The sequence below is a fragment of the Anabrus simplex genome, chromosome 1 (assembly GCF_040414725.1).
Source record: "Anabrus simplex isolate iqAnaSimp1 chromosome 1, ASM4041472v1, whole genome shotgun sequence".
NCBI lineage: Eukaryota > Metazoa > Arthropoda > Insecta > Orthoptera > Tettigoniidae > Anabrus > Anabrus simplex.
Genome location: NC_090265.1, coordinates 967,427,613 through 967,447,291, shown reverse-complemented (window position 1 = coordinate 967,447,291; position 19,679 = coordinate 967,427,613). Strand labels below are relative to the sequence as shown.

Below are 19,679 nucleotides of genomic sequence, written 5' to 3'. Positions count from 1 at the left end.
TGGTGGGGAAACCATGTTGGAGGGCGGGAGTGTAAAGGAGTTGAATTCCTTTCATGAGGACACATAAATAAAAAACTGAAGAAGTTAGAGTCGTGATCATTGGTATTTAAGAAGATCCTTTACTATTAAAGAAACAAGTATTTTTTGCGGGAAAATTCACTTGGGGGGGGGGGGAGTATTGTGATATGAAGTGCAGAAAGTAAATTATTTTTATTGTGATACTTATATCTCAAAACTGAAGGTAATAGACGTGAACATTGGTGTTTGGAATCTCCCTTAAACATAAAGAAACAAGCATTCTTTTAATTTGGGGGGGGGGGTGTGGCGGTAAATAAACTTAACGGCGGTGGGGTGTAGAAGTAGGTGAGACCAATTGATTTTAGCTGTTATTAATGTATTTATAAGGATCCTCCGTTGCTCAGGCGGCAGCGCGCCGGCCTCTCACAGCTGGGTTCCGTGGTTCAAATCCCGGTCACTCCATGTGACATTCGTGCTGGACAAAACGGTGGCGGGACAGGTTTTTCTCCGGATACTCCGGTTTTCCCTGTCATCAGCCATTCCAGCAACACATAATAGTAATAATAATAATAATAATAATAATAATAATAATATTCCGGACCGTCGTCAAATGTGCGGACCGCGCTGGAAACGGCTCCTGGACGGGTAATGACTAAGAATGCAGTCCGGCCGCGGGTTCAGTGCCGCCAAGGCACCCAATATGACACCACGCCGGATCTCCTGAAGGATTTTATCCATATTAAAAATGATTATAGGAAAAGATGGCAAAGATTTACGGACCCATCTGACCGGGAGGAATACCTGAGCCTAGCCCGGGAAGTACGAAATCGATTGCTGGAAAGGAAGATTGAAAAATGGGAGTAAACGTGCCGTAAAATAATAGAAAACCAGTCAGATCGGGAATTTTGGTGGATTCTCGCAGAAAACGAGTCAGATCGCGAATTTCGTCGGATTATATATCTAAAACAATAAGCATTCAATTATAAATTTTAGTATAATACCGTAGCGAAGCACGGGTATCTTGCTAGTCTATCTATATATATATAAAATAGCTTGTCCTGACTGACTGATTCATCATCGCCGAGCCAAAACTACTGGACATAAAGAAATGAAATTTTGGGGATATATTCACATTATGATGTAGGTGCTCGCTAAGAGAGGATTTTTGGATATTCCTTCGGTAAGGGGGTGAAAAGGGGGGGTGAAATTTTAAAATGAGTGTATCTATATCTCAAAACTTTAAACGTTTATAGATGTGAAAATTGGTATTTAGAATCTTCTTTAAAAATAAGGAAACACGTATTTTTTTGTTTTCAGAAAATCCCAATAGGAGGGGTGAAAAAGGGTGAAAATGGGGGAAAATGGGTTGAATGCCTTTAATCAGGATACCGGTACTTATATATCTGAAACTGAAGATATTACAGACCTCAAAATTGGTACTTTTGATCTCTTTTAAAAATAGAGAAACACGTATCTTTTTGTTTTTGGAAAATCCAATTAATGTGAGGGTGAAAAGGGGGTGAATTTTTAAAATGAGTGAATCTATATCTCGAAACTTTTAAAGTTTGCTGATGTAAAAATTGGTATTTAGAATCTTCATTAAAATTAAGGAAACACGTATTTTTTTGTTTTCGGAAAATCGCAATAGGAGGAGTGAAAATGGGTGAAAAATGGGTTGAATGCCTTTAATGAGGCTACTTATATCTCAGAAACTGAAGATATTACAGACCTGAAAATTGGTGTTTAGATCTCCTTTAAAAACCAAGGAGCACTTATTTTTTTGTTTCTGGAAAACCCAATTAAGCGGGGGGTGAAAAGGGGGGTAATATTTTAAAATGAGTGTATCTATATCACAAAAATTTTTAAAGGTTATAGATGTAAAAATTGGTATTTAGAATCTCCTTTAAGAATAAAGAAACACGTATTTTTTTTGTTTTCGGAAAATCGCAGTAGGAGGAGTGAAAAGGGCTGAAAAATGGGTTGAATGCCTTTAATGAGGCTACTTATATTTCAGAACCTGAAGATATTACAGACCTGAAAATTGGTGTTTGGGATCTCCTTTAAAAATAAAGAAACACGTATTTTTCTGTTTGTGGAAAATCCAATTAATGGGGGGGGGGTGTGAAAAGGGGGTGATTTTTTAAAATGAGTGTATCTCTATCTCAAAACTTTTAAAGTTTATAGATGTAAAAATTGGTATTTAGAATCCCCTTTAAAAATAAAGAAACACGTATTTTTTGTTTTCGGAAAATCCCAATAGGAAGGGTGTAAAAGGGTGAAAAATGGGTTGAATGCCTTTAATGAGGGTACTTATATTTCAGAACCTGAAGATATTACAGACCTGAAAATTGGTGTTTGGGATCTCCTTTAAAAATAAAGAAACACGTATTTTTTTGTTTGTGGAAAATCCAATTAATGGGGGGGGGTGAAATGGGGGTGATTTTTTAAAATGAGTGTATCTATATCTCAAAACTTTTAAAGTTTATAGATGTAAAAATTGGTAGTTAGAATCTCCTCTAAAAATAAAGGAACACGTATTTGTTTCCTGTAAATCCTAATAGGAGGGGTGTAAAAGGGGTGAAATATGGGTTGAATGCCTTTAATGGGGATACATATATCTCAGGAACGAAAAATATTACAGAACTGAAAATTTGTATATGGGATCTCCTTTAAAAATAAAGAAACACGTAATTCTTAGTTTTTGGGAAATCCAATTAATGGCGGTTAAACAGGAGTGACAAATTGGGATGAATTTTTTGAAAGACTATATCTACAGAATATCTTGGAAACGTAAAATGTTACAGACGTAAGAAGTAGGTGTTTGGAATCTCCTGTAAATGTAAATAAACATATTTGATTTGTTTTTGGAGACTCCATTTAAGGGGAACTGAAAAGGGGTGAAATTTTAAAATGAGAATTTTTACAGTATATCTAAAAAACTTAACATGTTACAGAAGTGAAGGTATTTTTTATCTCTATTAAACATAAAGAAACGTGTGTTTTTAGTTTTCGGAAATACCACTTGGGTGGAGGGGGGTGGTAAAGTGACTGAAAATGGTGTTCTTTTAATTAGGCTACTGATATCAAAAAAATGAAGACGTTACAGACGTGAAATTTGATATTTGCAATCTGCTTTAAAAGTAAAGAAACACGTATTCTTGGAAAATCCAATGAAGGGGGAGGGAAGAATTGAAAAATTAATTGGCTTAATTGTATGAGAATACATACATCTAATAAAAACTAAAGTTGTTACAGACGTGAAAATTCGTATTTGGATCTCCTTTAAAAACAAAGAAAAGCGCGTTTTGGTGGGGAAACCATGTTGGAGGGCGGGAGTGTAAAGGAGTTGAATTCCTTTCATGAGGACACATAAATAAAAAACTGAAGAAGTTAGAGTCGTGATCATTGGTATTTAAGAAGATCCTTTACTATTAAAGAAACAAGTATTTTTTGCGGGAAAATTCACTTGGGGGGGGGGGAGTATTGTGATATGAAGTGCAGAAAGTAAATTATTTTTATTGTGATACTTATATCTCAAAACTGAAGGTAATAGACGTGAACATTGGTGTTTGGAATCTCCCTTAAACATAAAGAAACAAGCATTCTTTTAATTTGGGGGGGGGGGGTGTGGCGGTAAATAAACTTAACGGCGGTGGGGTGTAGAAGTAGGTGAGACCAATTGATTTTAGCTGTTATTAATCTATATATATAAATAGCTTGTCCTGACTGACTGATTCATCATCGCCGAGCCAAAACTACTGGACATAAAGAAATGAAATTTTGGGATATATTCACATTATGATGTAGGTGCTCGCTAAGAGAGGATTTTGGATATTCCTTCGGGTAAGGGGGTGAAAAGGGGGGGTGAAATTTTAAAATGAGTGTATCTATATCTCAAAACTTTAACGTTTATAGATGTGAAAATTGGTATTTAGAATCTTCTTTAAAAATAAGGAAACACGTATTTTTTGTTTTCAGAAAAATCCCAATAGGAGGGGTGAAAAAGGGTGAAAATGGGGGGAAAATGGGTTGAATGCCTTTATCAGGATACCGGTACTTATATATCTGAAACTGAAGATATTACAGACCTCAAAATTGGTACTTTTGATCTCTTTTAAAATAGAGAAACACGTATCTTTTTGTTTTTGGAAATCCAATTAATGTGAGGGTGAAAAGGGGGTGAATTTTTTAAAATGAGTGAATCTATATCTCGAAACTTTTAAAGTTTGCTGATGTAAAAATTGGTATTTAGAATCTTCATTAAAATTAAGGAAACACGTATTTTTTTGTTTTCGGAAAATCGCAATAGGAGGAGTGAAAATGGGTGAAAAATGGGTTGAATGCCTTTAATGAGGCTACTTATATCTCAGAAACTGAAGATATTACAGACCTGAAAATTGGTGTTTAGATCTCCTTTAAAATACCAAGGAGCACTTATTTTTTTGTTTCTGGAAAACCCATTAAGCGGGGGGTGAAAAGGGGGGTAATATTTTAAAATGAGTGTATCTATATCACAAAAATTTTTAAAGGTTATAGATGTAAAAATTGGTATTTAGAATCTCCTTTAAGAATAAAGAAACACGTATTTTTTTTTGTTTTCGGAAAATCGCAGTAGGAGGAGTGAAAAGGGCTGAAAAATGGGTTGAATGCCTTTAATGAGGCTACTTATATTTCAGAACCTGAAGATATTACAGACCTGAAAATTGGTGTTTGGGATCTCCTTTAAAAATAAAGAAACACGTATTTTTCTGTTTGTGGAAAATCCAATTAATGGGGGGGGTGTGTGAAAAGGGGGTGATTTTTTAAAATGAGTGTATCTCTATCTCAAACTTTTAAAGTTTATAGATGTAAAAATTGGTATTTAGAATCCCCTTTAAAAATAAAGAACACGTATTTTTTGTTTCGGAAAATCCAATAGGAAGGGTGTAAAAGGGTGAAAAATGGGTTGAATGCCTTTAATGAGGGGTAACTTATATTTCAGAACCTGAAGATATTACAGACCTGAAAATTGGTGTTTGGGATCTCCTTTAAAAATAAAGAAAACACGTATTTTTTTGTTTGTGGAAAATCCAATTAATGGGGGGGGGGGTGAAATGGGGGTGATTTTTTAAAATGAGTGTATCTATATCTCAAAACTTTTAAAGTTTATAGATGTAAAAATTGGTAGTTAGAATCTCCTCTAAAAATAAAGGAACACGTATTTGTTTCCTGTAATCCTAATAGGAGGGGTGTAAAAGGGGTGAAATATGGGTTGAATGCCTTTAATGGGGATACATATATCTCAGGAACGAAAAATATTACAGAACTGAAAATTTGTATATGGGATCTCCTTTAAAAATAAAGAAAACACGTAATTCTTAGTTTTTGGGAAATCCAATTAATGGCGGTTAAACAGGAGTGACAAATTGGGATGAATTTTTTGAAAGACTATATCTACAGAATATCTTGGAAACGTAAAATGTTACAGACGTAAGAGTGGTGTTTGGAATCTCCTGTAAATGTAAATAAACATATTTGATTTGTTTTTGGAGACTCCATTTAAGGGGAACTGAAAAGGGTGAAATTTTAAAATGAGAATTTTTACAGTATATCTAAAAAACTTAACATGTTACAGAAGTGAAGGTATTTTTTATCTCTATTAAACATAAAGAAACGTGTGTTTTTAGTTTTCGGAAATACCACTTGGGTGGAGGGGGGTGGTAAAGTGACTGAAAATGGTGTTCTTTTAATTAGGCTACTGATATCAAAAAAATGAAGACGTTACAGACGTGAAATTTGATATTTGCAATCTGCTTTAAAAGTAAAGAAACACGTATCTTGGAAAATCCAATGAAGGGGAGGGAAGAATTGAAAAATTAATTGGCTTAATTGTATGAGAATACATACATCTAATAAAAACTAAAGTTGTTACAGACGTGAAAATTCGTATTTGGATCTCCTTTAAAAACAAAGAAAAGCGCGTTTTGGTGGGGAAACCATGTTGGAGGGCGGGAGTGTAAAGGAGTTGAATTCCTTTCATGAGGACACATAAATAAAAAACTGAAGAAGTTAGAGTCGTGATCATTGGTATTTAAGAAGATCCTTTACTATTAAAGAAACAAGTATTTTTTGCGGGAAAATTCACTTGGGGGGGGGGGAGTATTGTGATATGAAGTGCAGAAAGTAAATTATTTTTATTGTGATACTTATATCTCAAAACTGAAGGTAATAGACGTGAACATTGGTGTTTGGAATCTCCTTAAACATAAAGAAACAAGCATTCTTTTAATTTGGGGGGGGGGTGTGGCGGTAAATAAACTTAACGGCGGTGGGGTGTAGAAGTAGGTGAGACCAATTGATTTTAGCTGTTATTAATGTATTATAAGGATCCTCCGTTGCTCAGGCGCAGCGCGCCGGCCTCTCACAGCTGGGTTCCGTGGTTCAAATCCCGGTCACTCCATGTGACATTCGTGCTGGACAAACGGTGGCGGGACAGGTTTTTCTCCGGATACTCCGGTTTTCCCTGTCATCAGCCATTCCAGCAACACATAATAGTAATAATAATAATAATAATAATAATAATAATAATATTCCGGACCGTCGTCAAATGTGCGGACCGCGCTGGAAACGGCGCCTGGACGGGTAATGACTAAGAATGCAGTCCGGCCGCGGGTTCAGTGCCGCCAAGGCACCCAATATGACACCACGCCGGATCTCCTGAAGGATTTTATCCATATTAAAAATGATTATAGGAAAAGATGGCAAAGATTTACGGACCCATCTGACCGGGAGGAATACCTGAGCCTAGCCCGGGAAGTACGAAATCGATTGCTGGAAAGGAAGATTGAAAATGAGAGTAAACGTGCCGTAAAATAATAGAAAACCAGTCAGATCGGGAATTTTGGTGGATTCTCGCAGAAAACGAGTCAGATCGCGAATTTCGTCGGATTATATATCTAAAACAATAAGCATTCAATTATAAATTTTAGTATAATTACCGTAGCGAAGCACGGGTATCTTGCTAGTATATATTATAAAATAGCTTGTCCTGACTGACTGATTCATCATCGCCGAGCCAAAACTACTGGACATAAAGAAATGAAATTTTGGGGATATATTCACATTATGATGTAGGTGCTCGCTAAGAGAGGATTTTTGGATATTCTTCGGTAAGGGGGTGAAAAGGGGGGGTGAAATTTTAAAATGAGTGTAATCTATATCTCAAAACTTTAAACGTTTATAGATGTGAAAATTGGTATTTAGAATCTTCTTTAAAATAAGGAAACACGTATTTTTTTGTTTTCAGAAAATCCCAATAGGAGGGGTGAAAAGGGTGAAAATGGGGGAAAATGGGTTGAATGCCTTTAATCAGGATACCGGTACTTATATATCTGAAACTGATGATATTACAGACCTCAAAATTGGTACTTTTGATCTCTTTTAAAATAGAGAAACACGTATCTTTTTGTTTTTGGAAAATCCAATTAATGTGAGGGTGAAAAGGGGGTGAATTTTTAAAATGAGTGAATCTATATCTCGAAACTTTTAAAGTTTGCTGATGTAAAAATTGGTATTTAGAATCTTCATTAAAATTAAGAAACACGTATTTTTTTGTTTTCGGAAAATCGCAATAGGAGGAGTGAAAATGGGTGAAAATGGGTTGAATGCCTTTAATGAGGCTACTTATATCTCAGAACTGAAGATATTACAGACCTGAAATTGGTGTTTAGATCTCCTTTAAAAAACCAAGGAGCACTTATTTTTTTGTATCTGGAAAACCCAATTAAGCGGGGGGTGAAAAGGGGGGTAATATTTTAAAATGAGTGTATCTATATCACAAAAATTTTTAAAGGTTATAGATGTAAAAATTGGTATTTAGAATCTCCTTTAAGAATAAAGAAACACGTATTTTTTTTGTTTTCGGAAAATCGCAGTAGGAGGAGTGAAAAGGGCTGAAAAATGGGTGAATGCCTTTAATGAGGCTACTTATATTTCAGAACCTGAAGATATTACAGACCTGAAAATTGGTGTTTGGGATCTCCTTTAAAAATAAAGAAACACGTATTTTTCTGTTTGTGGAAAAATCCAATTAATGGGGGGGGTGTGAAAAGGGGGTGATTTTTTAAAATGAGTGTATCTCTATCTCAAAACTTTTAAAGTTTATAGATGTAAAAAATTGTATTTAGAAATCCCCTTTAAAAATAAAGAAACACGTATTTTTTGTTTTCGGAAGTTTTCGGAAAATCCCAATAGGAAGGGTGTAAAAGGGTGAAAAATGGGTTGAATGCCTTTAATGAGGGTACTTATATTTCAGAACCTGAAGATATTACAGACCTGAAAATTGGTGTTTGGGATCTCCTTTAAAAATAAAGAAACACGTATTTTTTTGTTTGTGGAAAATCCAATTAATGGGGGGGGGGGTGAAATGGGGGTGATTTTTTAAAATGAGTGTATCTATATCTCAAAACTTTTAAAGTTTATAGATGTAAAAATTGGTAGTTAGAATCTCCTCTAAAAATAAAGGAACACGTATTTGTTTCCTGTAAATCCTAATAGGAGGGGTGTAAAAGGGGTGAAATATGGGTTGAATGCCTTTAATGGGGATACATATATCTCAGGAACGAAAAATATTACAGAACTGAAAATTTGTATATGGGATCTCCTTTAAAAATAAAGAAACACGTAATTCTTAGTTTTTGGGAAATCCAATTAATGGCGGTTAAACAGGAGTGACAAATTGGGATGAATTTTTTGAAAGACTATATCTACAGAATATCTTGGAAACGTAAAATGTTACAGACGTAAGAAGTGGGTGTTTGGAATCTCCTGTAAATGTAAATAAACATATTTGATTTGTTTTTGGAGACTCCATTTAAGGGGAACTGAAAAGGGGTGAAATTTTAAAATGAGAATTTTTACAGTATATCTAAAAAACTTAACATGTTACAGAAGTGAAGGTATTTTTTATCTCTATTAAACATAAAGAAACGTGTGTTTTTAGTTTTCGGAAATACCACTTGGGTGGAGGGGGGTGGTAAAGTGACTGAAAATGGTGTTCTTTTAATTAGGCTACTGATATCAAAAAAATGAAGACGTTACAGACGTGAAATTTGATATTTGCAATCTGCTTTAAAAGTAAAGAAACACGTATTCTTGGAAAATCCAATGAAGGGGGAGGGAAGAATTGAAAAATTAATTGGCTTAATTGTATGAGAATACATACATCTAATAAAAACTAAAGTTGTTACAGACGTGAAAATTCGTATTTGGATCTCCTTTAAAAACAAAGAAAAGCGCGTTTTGGTGGGGAAACCATGTTGGAGGGCGGGAGTGTAAAGGAGTTGAATTCCTTTCATGAGGACACATAAATAAAAAACTGAAGAAGTTAGAGTCGTGATCATTGGTATTTAAGAAGATCCTTTACTATTAAAGAAACAAGTATTTTTTGCGGGAAAATTCACTTGGGGGGGGGGGGGGGAGTATTGTGATATGAAGTGCAGAAAGTAAATTATTTTTATTGTGATACTTATATCTCAAAACTGAAGGTAATAGACGTGAACATTGGTGTTTGGAATCTCCCTTAAACATAAAGAAACAAGCATTCTTTTAATTTGGGGGGGGGGGGGTGTGGCGGTAAATAAACTTAACGGCGGTGGGGTGTAGAAGTAGGTGAGACCAATTGATTTTAGCTGTTATTAATGTATTTATAAGGATCCTCCGTTGCTCAGGCGGCAGCGCGCCGGCCTCTCACAGCTGGGTTCCGTGGTTCAAATCCCGGTCACTCCATGTGACATTCGTGCTGGACAAAACGGTGGCGGGACAGGTTTTTCTCCGGATACTCCGGTTTTCCCTGTCATCAGCCATTCCAGCAACACATAATAGTAATAATAATAATAATAATAATAATAATAATAATAATATTCCGGACCGTCGTCAAATGTGCGGACCGCGCTGGAAACGGCTCCTGGACGGGTAATGACTAAGAATGCAGTCCGGCCGCGGGTTCAGTGCCGCCAAGGCACCCAATATGACACCACGCCGGATCTCCTGAAGGATTTTATCCATATTAAAAATGATTATAGGAAAAGATGGCAAAGATTTACGGACCCATCTGACCGGGAGGAATACCTGAGCCTAGCCCGGGAAGTACGAAATCGATTGCTGGAAAGGAAGATTGAAAAATGGGAGTAAACGTGCCGTAAAATAATAGAAAACCAGTCAGATCGGGAATTTTGGTGGATTCTCGCAGAAAACGAGTCAGATCGCGAATTTCGTCGGATTATATATCTAAAACAATAAGCATTCAATTATAAATTTTAGTATAATACCGTAGCGAAGCACGGGTATCTTGCTAGTTTGGTTTATATGATAACGAAGTACATTGTGTTAAAAATGAGTCTGCGCAGTGACCTTGGCTGGCAATGATACTGCATGTGATGGCAGCGCTCAGCCGAACCAAGCAAAATGCAAAGTGAAGGTCGGGGTCGGGGGCTGGTCAGTAGCTTGCGAGACTTAAAGATACTTACTACAGAGGAGCAACCTCTTTAGTGGACTGTTTTTTCCGGGAATATGACAAATACTCAGACGTGGTGAAAAGAAGATTTCGCGAAAGGTTTCCCCACTCAGTTCTACCACATCGTGATACAGTGCGAGATTCAATAAGTAAATTTCGTAACTGCGGTGCCATTTTCGAAAGAAACAGAAATTGTGTGCTCATTCTTCCAACAAGATGGAGCCACAGCTCATACCTCCAATCGCTCCACGCATCTTTAATTGATGTATTCGGGGAGACGAATAATTTCACGAGGGCTCTGTCCATCACGTAGCCCGGACTTTTTTGTGTGGTGCTACCAAGTCCTCAGCTTACCAGTCTACTTCTAGAGCAAGTGTGGAATTATAAGTAGCCATAAGAAATTTTGTGACCTCCGTGTGTCGTGAAACTTTGGTGAAAGGGTTTGATAAATGCCAACGCGTTGCTTGGAACCTCATGGTAAATATTTTCAACATCTACCTTTAACCTGATAAGTTAACAAAAATCATTAGGCTTATAGTTCACTCATTTTGTTAATTGCTTTGTTAACAGCCCTCTTTGTGTAATGCATTATAACAGAACCGTTATGTTTTTAATCTCTCGACTCACTGTGTCGCGCAATTTCTATAGCTGTCCACTCGCATCTCACCCTGAGTAGACCTGAACTGTGCACTCGGATAGGCTGTAGCTGCACTGTTTGCTGCGGAGATTCATTTCTAACGCTCTGTGTAATGAGATACAACGTAGTGATGAAGTATTGTTTTTGTCCCTTATTTCAGGGGGTCTTCCCCATGCTGTCGCTAGAAACAATGTAACATACAGTGCTTATATCAAAGTTAATATTTGGTAACCATTAGAAAAAAATGTTACGGTTCTGGCAGGTTGTTGTAAACTCACCATCGTAGTACCCTCCTGTGAGATCCTCTCCATTGTTTCCTTTGTCGTTAAGACCCGAGTTCTTACGCCATGACACTAGAGGATCCATGTTCGACAACTTACCAGAGCGCTGTGCCTGGTAGAAGAGTAATGACTTACGCAGCACATCACTATAGTCATAGCCTGAAAAAAAAGGAAATACAGACTACTTCATATACAGCTACGATATTAGGATCTATTCAAATTACAACTAGGTATCAGCAATACGTCGAGGTAAGCTCAACTAAAAGTAATTTAAAATTCTGTGCAAATATATGATTGACAAGGGAATTGGTTTTATTTAGAATAATAATAATTTATTTGCACCTTCGACACGTGGTCGATGCACCTGAAAAGGCCACTTTGTGACATTTTTGTCGCACCCTTAGCACATAATTATATCACTGAGAGAAATATTTGATTTACTTAATACAACACTGAATCTTAGATCACAGAACCTTTCTAGCCAGAATTATAAGCTGAAATATTTCACACAGCGGTTTCTCTTGATGCAACGGCGATGTGTTTCGGTACCAGAGAGAAATTTGTTAAATCGACTTTCAGTTGAGCATGAATGGACGTTGAGATCAAAGAGGTACCACTCACATAATTGTTGTGAGCAGACAGGGTGGACGTTATTTTAAGCGAGAAAGGAAAAGCAGCTGATGTCAAGCATTGCGCGGCATGGTGTACAAGAATTGAACAGGAAATGAAAGTTTCGGCTACGATATGTTTTAGAAGTTTAGAAGTTTACGTACTTTAAAAACATAGAAATGAAGCATCATCAGAATTTGATACGTCTTACGTCATCTAGAAGAATAAGAAACACCGAATATATTGATGAATTTATTTGAAGGGAAATATATCAGCACACGCCCTCAAGATGCGTTTAACACCTTCCTGTACCATACGACAGAAAGATAAAAAAACAGTGTTAGTTATTGTAATGTCTGTACCTGTTTGTTCTGTACTGAACTACCTACATTGACTTTCAGTCTGTTCAATATGGCGATGTACCGGAATACGTACCCTGACTACATCAAACAGTCACTAATATCGATACAGTCCTTAATGTTATTGGCTTTACGTCCCACTAACTACTTTTACGGTTTTCGGAGACGCCGAGGTGCCGGAATTTAGTCCCGCAGTATTTCTTTTACGTGCCAGTAAATCTACAGACTGGAGGCTGACGTATTTGAGCACCTTCAAATACCACCGGACTGAGCCAGGATCGAATCTGCCAAATTGGAGTCAGAAGGCCAGCGCCTCAACCGTCTGAGCCACTGAGCCCTGCGATACAGATCGTACCTTGCACACAGACAAGTTGAAATACAATTAATCATTCTACAGGGAGAGGCCACAAAAAGTTACTAGCAATTAAGCCGGTGCTGCCGCGCATATGCACTGGGGAAATGCTTGCTCTTTCCCTGAGTGACAGGATAGAGTGCGCGGTCAGGCAGTGCAGCGTGCATGGCAAGTAGTAAGCGTACAGAATGAAAATTTAGTTTCCGAGTGGTTTTCTTGCTGAGCGCACTCCATTAGTGTTATTAGTGTTGCTTTCCTACACTTGTTGAACGTTATTTGTGTTAGCTATCGGTATGGTTTGGACAACGGATATTTCTAGCTGAAGTATTTCACCTAAATGAGAAATCGTATGGCAGAATCGTTCGCAAATTTCTACGCCGTTTCCATGGCACTCCAATGCTTTCAAGTCAGTACATAACCCAGCTACTGGGAAAATGGAGAGAAACAGGATCTGTTTTAAACGACGTACATCATTTTCAACAAGAGCTTTGATGCAAAAGAAATGCATTAGTTTCCAACTACATTAGCTCAATGAAACCGAACGCCTGCCTTCCCAGCTACAGCTTACCGGAGAGTCTATAACTCTAGTATCTAAAGATGCATTCTGACAGTTCTTAGAGGGAGGTCCATTTACTGCCTGCCGGGGTGGGATAAAGGAAGTGGTGGGTATGGTTGCCCCCCCCCCCCCCCAACACCTCGATGCGCACTCACCAAGTGTTACGCACTGGGTGGTATTCAAATCCTGTGGTTACCTGATAGCAAGAGAAACTGATCAGTACAGAAATGGGAGATCTTACAAGGCCTACCGATTTAAGTGGAGCATACCATTATGATATCTTCATAGACTCTAAAGACTCGAAAGAAGGTACAAATGAAAAAATCCTAAATTCCAGTTCTGCATCAGAGCGCATGCGTGGACATGCGACTTTGACAGCGAATCAACATCCGGGAACAAATCATGGAGGTTCTGGTCTCTCGATGAAAGGGCCAAGGGTGGGTTAGTGGTTTAGTGGTTGAGAACACGTCAAAGCTAGAGGTTGTCGAGTACCCCGTGGCCACCCAGCTCTCTTAATTACAGGGGGAACTCTATGTCGGTTTGTTTAAAAATAGGTCATTCAACCTACCGATGTGGGTTGCTTATCACACAGGTGCTAATCTGAATTTTTACCCAACCCTAGAACCCTCTCCCTCGATCTTGTTCTTTTTCCCTCCTACCTCACCCACCGACTTACCTTTCTTTGGAATTTTTCATTTCTATCCCTCCTGTTCTTGTATGTTCGACATTTCTGCGGAATTCCTGAGGTCCACCATGGTGCCACCATGGCCTCAGAGACCTCTTGTTCACAGCTCAGGAACATCCTCGCTTCCCTGACACTCAGTTATACTAAGCTGTACTTCTTATTACGGAGTAAAAGTTCTTCAGCCCAATGGAAATCGAACTTCTATACGTGGAGCCACCAGATCGATACGCTAACCACTATATACGCGAGTTACGTTAAAGAAATGGTTCTCCAACACCTGGGTTATAAAGTTATATAACTACAAGGGAGTGCAAAGATAGACGGACACACTCCTGCTCAAAAACCGTGGCCGGGCTGAGTGGCTCAGACGGTTAAGGTGCTGGCCTTCTAACCCCAACTTGGCAGGTTCGATCCTGGCTCAGTCCGGTGGTATTTGAAGGTGTTCAAATACGACAGCCCCGTGTCGATAGATTTACTGGCACGTAAAATAACTCCTGCGGGACTAAATTCCGGCACCTCGGCGTCTCCGAAGACCTTAAAAAGTAGTTAGTGGGACGTAAAGCAAATGGCATTATTATTCAAAAACCGTGAATGGAAATGTTGTACACAACAGTTGGTTTTACAGGCAGTAGCGAAAAATAGATGACCGACTTCAGATTCGGACACCATCAGTCCTCTCGGGTGCACCCAGCACTTTATTTACACGACCATGCTGCACCATTAAAACATGTTCCTGAGTTCAGAGATAACACAACAACATGTCCACTTGGTAATTAGCCCCTCGCTATTCAATATATTCTTGTCCTCAAGTGCGTTGCTGTTCATAATGAAGTACTTACACCAATTACTAAGTTAAATGACGCAAAAGAAGCCCACATTTAAACTTGGAATCGCCTTCTTTCCCCCCTCCCCTTTCTCATCACCCTCATGATTTAAACATTTTTAATTTCTTGGTTTTCTAATCCTGTCAGCTTGGAATCCATTTGAGTACTTGAACTGGATTAATCAGTAACGAGCATATGACCTCTAGCCTCTAGCAATGGAGAGGAATATATCCCGATATATTACAGATCGCGATCGACAAACAAATTCCGCTGGGTAGGGGACTGAGTGTTTCTGTTCGTCTTGATATTCAAAATACAATACGCTACACTACCAACCACCACAGAAACACGCAATAGTGAAAGAGCATCTATTCGTAAGGCCAAATCCTCATCAAGTAGCGACCCCAATAAATTGGGCAATAACTCAAGGAGAAAAATAAAATAGTAATATTTAACTTTTCTCCCAAAATCTCACTCATATCACTGTGCAAGATCATTAGCGCGGAGGCCGGTGAGATCCTCAAATAGCGCCATCAAAGGTTAATGCGGTTATAGTGAAACGGCAGACACCGTAGGAGCTGACATAATGAGGAGTACAAGGCATGGTAAGGAGTGAGGTAGTTTGTCATTGCTTTCCTGGCTGGGCCAAATATTGCTGTTGTAGCTCTGCTATCTTAGTAATGAATCCTCCGAATATTATAATTCAGCAAATCCATACTGTCCCAGACAGAAATAAACGAAGACTTCACTGGAAGCTCCATTTTACTCTGGCCTGTTCCACTAAAACAACAACGGACGACAAAAATGCAGCTATTGCGAGCGAACCCGAAATGACGTACAATCAACGGTTCGATTCCCTGGTGGATATTTCAGTTATGCTAATTTATGAACAAATGAATAAATCTGAATCGGAATTCCTGAAACCCTCCATGGTACCCCCATGACACATTCCTTATAGCTCAGCGACCTCTTATTCACAGTTCAGGAACATCCCCGCTTCACTATAACTCAGTTATACTAAGCTGTATTTCTTATTGCACTTAATACATTCAGACCTTTAACATAAAAGAGTTACGAGGTAAGATATGAGTTAACCAGGAGCTAGGACTTCTATCATGTACAATCAATCAATCAATCAATCAATCAATCAATCAATCAATCAATCAATCAATCAATCAATCAATCAATCAATCAATCAATCAATCAATCAATCATTGATCTGCATTTAGGGCTATCGCCTAGGTGACAGATCCCTATCAAATGTTTACCTAATATTAGAAATTTAACGAACATTTACCTTGATAAATTATTCCAATCCCTTATTCCTCTCTCTATAAATAAATATTTACCCTAATTTATCCTCTTGCAGTACAACTTTATGTTCGTTTTATGATATTTTCTATCATTCAGGCTTATCCGACTACTAATGTCATTTCACGCCATTTCTCCACTGACAGCTCGGAACATACCGCTTAGTCGAACAGCTCGTCTCCTTACTCCGAGGTATACCAGCCCTAAGTTTATAACATTTTTGTAACACTACTCCTTTGTCGGAAATCACCCAGAACAAATCGCGCTGATTACCTTGGGATATTTCCCAGTTCTCGTATCAAGTAGTCCTGGTGCGGGTCCCATACACTGGAACCGTACTCTCCTTTGCACCTTTACTACAACCCCTAAATACCCTCATAACGATATCAAGAGATCAATAACCTTCATTTATGTTATTACCCCAGTGAAGATATTTCCTCATATTAACATCTAGCTACTTACAGTGAGGTACTCTAACCCATCAACACAGTAATTAAAACTGAGAGTATTTCCCTCTTGATGAAACATAAACCTGAAATTCCATCATAGCATTGCCTGTTGTCCATCTCACACCATTATCCAGGTCTTCTTGCAACCGCTCGCAATCCAATAACTTATTTAGTACACTATACAGTAGGCTGTAATATGCCTTACACGTGATTTCAGTTCTTAACGCATATCATTTGTATACATAAGAAAACATATAGTTCCAATAATACTGCCTGCGCGAACCCCCTCTTAATCGTTACTGGATAACTTGTAATTCTTCATCTACTCTAATTCTCCTAGTTATATTTTCTAGAAATTTCTCTTCTGGCTAGCCCAATAACCCTCACTTTTGTCACTAGTCTGCCATGATCTGCCCTACTAAAGCCTTAGATAGATCAACATCAAAACGGTCCGTTGGACTTCCTGAATCGCAGATATCTGCTATGTCCTGCTGGAAACCTGCAAGTTGATCTTCACTTAATGACCTTTCCGAAACTCCAACTGTCTTCTATAGAACCAGTTAGTAATTTCACAAACGCGTCTAAAACAATCAGAAATAATGTTTTTTCAGAGCTTTCGTGCAAACACATGTCCAGCTGACTGGCCTGTAATTATCCGCTTTATGTTTGTCTCCCTTCCCCTTGTACACTGGGGTTACTATTGCAACTCTCCATTCAGTTGGTATCGCTCCTTCATGCAAACACTAATTGAGTTATTTCAGATATAGCACTATATCCCAACCCATACTTTTTAAAATATCCTCAAACACATATCAATCCTAGCTGCCTTTCTAGCTTTTAACTTTTGTATCTTTATGTAAATGTCTTTATTTTCATAGGTAAATTTCAGTACTTCGCCAGTATTAGTCACCTCTTCTACCCGTACATTATCCTTAAATTCATATGTCTTTACATACTGCTGACTGAATACTTCTTCCTTCTGTAATTCCTCACAAATACACTCCTCATGTTCGTTAATGATCCCTGGAATGTCCTTCCTGGCACCTGTCTCTGCCTTAGAACACCTATACATAACCTTCAATTTCTTCCTTAAAATTCATATGATTACTAAATATGTATTTGCTATTATATTATCCTTTGCTGAATTAAAAAATAATCCTTGCAAGTTCCTTTAATTCATCCTTACTTCCACAACAATCCCTAATTATATTTCTTGCTAATCTCTATCTCCTTCTCAATCCTTTTATTTCTCTGTTATAATGCGTCCGTACCATTCCTTACCTCCTGTAAAGGTACGTACCGGCACCTGCTTTCATACTCCTCAATAATTGCTTGAAACCCATCCCGTAGGCTGTTTACATTTTCCACTGATCATAACTACGTCTTAAAATCTCCCCCATGGCTCTATTATTAGCCATGTGGTATTGTCTAATAGTCCAGCTTTTACAACCTTCCTTTATATCGCATTTATTTTTAGCTACGAGAAAACTGCTCCGTGATCGTTTACATGTTCTAAGTTATTACTTCTGTTCAGTCAGCACCTCGTCTATAATATTTTCTCCTCTAGTTGGTTTCATCACTTTCTGATTCCCTTATTTACCGTTAGTTGTTTATGCTTTCTGTCATTCGCATTCCTTCCTAGTAAACATTAAATTTAAAATGAGATTATCCTTTCTGTGTCTTTCCCCACATACCTGTTTATCTTATTAAATAAGTCCGCGTCAGCGCCAGCGTTACCCTTTCCAGTTCTGTACACTCCAAAACCATCCAGTTGTCTGTTATCTTTAGAAATGAGCCTGATCTTGACTTCGAATTTCATGTTTCTCATCCTCGACATATTCGTAGCTTGCAAACTCGTCTTTCACCGGTACGAATACTCTACCTCACACCGTTCCTATAGACCTACTGTCTCTACGATAAACACTCTAGCTCCGTGAGAAAATTTCCACATCCATAATATCACTTCTAAGCCACGATTTAAACTCCTATTACAGTATCAAATAAATATTTATCTATTACATCACTAAATTCTATCCCCTTCTTTACAATACGTCTACATTTTAACACTAATAATTGACAGGAAGCCTTCACAGAAACCTTCTCTCACTCACTTACAGACTATTTGAAAGCCTGTTAATGATAAAATAATTACATTAGAACAACCGGTAGAGGGTATTTATAATTCTCGAAATGGCTATACTCACCGCGTACAGCGTACAAGCTGCACAGAAGGAAGGCGGAGATACACAGCAAACGCATCTTGATGAACGCAAATTGAATCTGCTCGGTCTCCATTATATAGTAGTGCTCTGTTGACACAGTTGTGTGTCTCACCTGTGTTTGCGCTCTAGAACAGGGGTGTTTCAAGGCAAGTGAACGATAATGGGTTTCAGGTAGAGAAGAAGTGGGAACACGACTGTCAAATCATTGGCTATCTGAAACTTTTAAATAGGAGTTTGATAAGTTATTATATACATCCATTCCTGAAATTTAATACTATATTATTTACTGGCACGTAAAAGAACTCCCGCGGGACAAAAATTCCGGCAACTCGGCGTCTCAGAAAACCATCAAAAGTAGTTAGTGGGACGTAAAAACAATAGCATTATTATTAACTAGCTGATGTACCCGTGCTTCGCTACGGGATTCTCAGAAACACTATCTTTGTGGTTTTCCTAACTACAGTTAACTTAGGCCATTACAACAACGTCAGCAAGAATGAAAATCCACAGCCTGTTTCCAGTTAGTTGACCGGGTCAGGAATGGAATGAATGAAGCGCCCGTTTAGCGGCAAGGATAGGAATTGTGGCGGCTGCCGAAGCCTGTCGCAGTCCTCTGGGGCAATGATTAATGACTGGCAAATGAAATGAAATTATATTGGAGAGTGTTGCTGGAATGAAATATGACAGGGAAAACCGGAGTACCCGGAGAAGAACCTGTCCTGCCTCCGCTTTGTCCAGCACAAATCTCACATGGAGTGACCGAGATTTGAACCACGGCACCCAGTGGTGAGAGGCCGGCGAGCTGCCGCCTGAGCCACGGAGGCTCTTGTCAGTAGGAATGTAGGGATTAAAAACAATGTTATCATACAAAATACTCGCTCAAA

At 38.2% G+C, this 19,679-nt stretch overlaps 1 protein-coding gene across 1 annotated transcript in view; it reads right to left on the bottom strand.

Moving 5' to 3' along the window:
• LOC136857831 (endoglucanase E-4) overlaps positions 1–18,893 on the bottom strand; it is a 59,673-nt gene extending 40,780 nt beyond the window's left edge. Inside the window, exons 1-2 of the mRNA XM_067136794.2 lie at positions 18,778–18,893; positions 11,426–11,587 (exon numbers count right to left, since the gene is read on the bottom strand). Of these exons, the coding sequence (XP_066992895.1) occupies positions 11,426–11,587; positions 18,778–18,868 (253 nt within the window). The 5' untranslated portion in view covers positions 18,869–18,893. The remainder of the gene's footprint in view (positions 1–11,425; positions 11,588–18,777) is intronic.
• Positions 18,894–19,679: the final 786 nt, after the last annotated feature.